Raw genomic sequence first — 3,085 nt, 5'->3', positions numbered from 1 at the left:
ATAGTATGCTCCCGATGGAGCATATCAATTTGCGCTCAATAAATAAACGAAAGTTATGAAACCACCATCACGCATTTGCTCCGCATAGAAGCGCTGTGAAGGGTAAAAACGTAAAGGTCGAGGGGTAATTTCGTCATTTAAGTTGGTATCTCGGGGAGGGACCATGTCGGCGTTGTGGTAAGGATGATCCTGGTCAAACGGTCAAACGCTCGACTCCCAACCAAAAATCCACGTCATCAGATATTAATGGTCAACGCTTTGACCGGAATTGGGACAAAATGTTTCTTCTCTCTCTTCACATTCATACACTCTTTCTCTCTCATCAAAACATTCCAATTCAAGGCCCTGCTCTCTCCCTCTCTCCTTCTCTCCCTCTCAAAAGATTCCTCCCTTTCCATTCCTCCTGGAAACAAAACCATTTATTGGTTCAGTAACCAGTCAGCAACTGTACCCAAGAACCTGCCTTCTTTCTCTCTCTCTCATTGCTGCAAACAGGAAGCTACTGGAACCTGCACTCTCTCTCTAGATTCCAAACAAGCAAATTCTCTCTCTACCTCTCTCTCTCTCTCATGGCTGACCAGGAGGAGCCAAACCCCAGCAGGGAGCCAAACCTCCATGACATCAAAGTCGAACGGCGACCACCCGATTCGCGCTTATCCGAATTGGGTGTCCGGTCATGGCCGAAGTCTGTTTCCTCTCTTCTCTACATAGATTGCACACTCTCTCTCTAGAATTTGGTTTCCTTTATTTTGTGGTTGTTGTGATTTTGATTTGGGTTTTGATGGGCAGGTGGGGGTGTTCCCCGGGTAAGTTTCCTCTAAAGTTTGAAGCACAACAGACGTGTTATTTGCTGAAGGGGAAGGTGAGGGCTTATGCAAAAGGTGTTTCATCATCAGATGAGTACGTCGAGTTTGGAGCAGGTGATTTGGTAGTCATCCCCAAAGGTCTCAGTTGCACTTGGGACGTCTCTTCCCCTGTAGACAAGCACTACAAATTCGACTGAAAATAAATACATCATTCTCTCTCTTTCTCTCTAAATCTGAAATTTCATTGTCCTCTATTTCTCTCTCTAAAAGTTGGGTCATCCCCTTGTCCTCTCTCTCTACTTCTTTCTTTCTTTCTCTCTCTTGATTCTTCAAATGTTTGTCCTCTATTTCTCTCTCTTAAAGTTGGGGTGATCCCCTTGTCCTCTCTCTCTCTACTTCTTTCTTTCTTTCTCTCTCTTGATTCTTCAAATGTTTGTCCTCTCTCTCTAGCTTTCTCTCTCTACTTCTTTCTTTCTTGCTCTCTCTTGATTCTTTACATGTGTTCTCTCTCTACTTCTTTCTTTCTTTCTCTCTCTTGATTCTTTACATGTGTGGAGTTTTGTATTGCGGTGAAGGGAAATGGACACCGACCAACATCCAGCACAACTCCCAAACCCTAGCGGTCAATGGGCATCCCGTTCAGAGTAATCTTTATTTATGTCGTTTGAATATGCTTTTATGCTCCTTTGACCCACCCCTCAAAACCTTTTTCTTCACAATAAAAATGCAGGGCGGCCGTATTGCGAGGAGGGTTTCACATTTTTAAGCCTTTAAGAATGAGAAGTTCGTTTTTTTCTTTGAATGATCCTACGTTCTCTCTCTAGATGATCTACCTTTGGAGGTTGACACTTCTTTTTACTCTCTTTCTCTCTCCTCCTTCCAATTTTAGAGTTTGGCTGTGTTCTTGTCTCTCTCTGCGATTCCATTTCAAAGTTCCAATAAATTCGATTCCTTTTCTTATGTGATGATGAGACATTGTGGTTGGGGTTTGCTGTCTGTAAAATGCATATAGCGTGGATAGAGAAAGAAGCAAAGTACAAATCAGAAGAAGTGCGAAAAGTAGGGTTGAAGAAAAGGTTAGGAGGGTGTGTCCTTGTGGATCGTGCTCAAGCCACTGCCATTTTTGTCTTTTAATTCCTAAATTTCTTTTCCTTAATGTCAGATTGATGGGCTTGTACATGTGGTTTTGTATGTCCATGTGTTTGGTGAATGATAGAGGGTGTGTTGTTGAAGAAGTGCTGCATGTGTTTATGTTTGTAAAAAGTTAATGAACTTTAGGTTCACTTACCTGGTGAAATACAAATGCTATTGTCAAAGAGATATATGCCAATGATAGTTGCTCCATCCCCATTTTATTTATGGGTGCAGTTCGCATATGAATGCATCCCTAGCTGTAGAGGTAAGGTGTACTTTCAAATTTTATCATGGTATATAATTTTGATGTAAAATGTTCTTAGGATTATCTCAAAATCTATTTTTATATTTAATTATAAAATTTTAAATTTCAAAACTGGTTAAAATCAAGTAGATCTATAAACATATGAAAATCTTGAAAATGGATGGTGTTGTAAAATGCACTTTTTCTGATACTTGAAATCTTTTTACTTTTCATAGTCATACATTTCGATGTCGAGATGATCAATCAAATGGTTTTTCAACATTAAAACTACCTTTTCCAATAGATTTTTTAGGGGCATCCGCAATTCTACATTATAAGGTAGCATCCTTTTATAAACTTTTTCCTTTATTTATTGAGATTTTATACAATACAATGAGACCATTTACCTTTCATACAAGAGGTCACAATTAATTACAACCATCACTTACAACGGTCACAAGTTCTTTTTTTTTTTTGAAGTTTGAGCTTGACCAATTGTATAAATGCAGTCATCTAATTTCACATCCAATGGTCAAAATTAATTGTGACCAACTTATACCAAAGATAAATGGTCTCATTATATATTTTTTCTTATTCCAATGTCCATATGGTAGTGAGACAATGCCCATCCTAAAACGATTCATTGTGACTATGATAGTCAGAACACCCTAGTAATTGTGAGTCAATGGCTAGCTAAATCTGGACTCAGTATTCGCGATTTGGGTGGTTGGTCTCGGGGATCTTGAAAAAGGAATTGAAAAAATTATAATCTAATTTTTTATATCATTCTATGATTAGAAAGTGTTTTGGACATGAATACTTATTTTTACATTTTTCCCTTTTTTTTTAGATTATTTCTAAAATACCTACCCGTAACAAATTGATTTTTTCAAGGGTGCAA

General features: G+C 38.5%; 1 protein-coding gene across 2 annotated transcripts; it reads left to right on the top strand.

Moving 5' to 3' along the window:
* Positions 1–309: 309 nt before the first annotated feature.
* LOC18441192 (uncharacterized) lies at positions 310–2,122 on the top strand. 2 transcript variants are annotated; one of them, XR_016059842.1, is made up of 3 exons: positions 310–685; positions 790–1,450; positions 1,537–2,122. XR_016059842.1 is itself a non-coding variant. In XM_006851312.4 (2 exons), the coding sequence occupies exons 1-2, from the start codon at positions 570–572 to the stop codon at positions 1,001–1,003; spliced, it is 330 nt and encodes a 109-aa protein (XP_006851375.1). In that variant the 5' UTR covers positions 310–569; the 3' UTR covers positions 1,004–2,122. The 2 variants fall into 2 exon arrangements, 1 of the variants encoding a protein (XP_006851375.1); XM_006851312.4 differs by having other exon boundaries at positions 790–2,122.
* Positions 2,123–3,085: the final 963 nt, after the last annotated feature.

Source organism: Amborella trichopoda, chromosome 7, assembly GCF_054954075.1.
Source record: "Amborella trichopoda isolate Santa Cruz 75 chromosome 7, AtrichopodaSantaCruz75HAP2 v2.0, whole genome shotgun sequence".
Classification (NCBI taxonomy): domain Eukaryota; kingdom Viridiplantae; phylum Streptophyta; class Magnoliopsida; order Amborellales; family Amborellaceae; genus Amborella; species Amborella trichopoda.
Note: the sequence above shows the minus strand (reverse complement) of the source record. Positions and strands in the feature narration are given on the sequence as shown.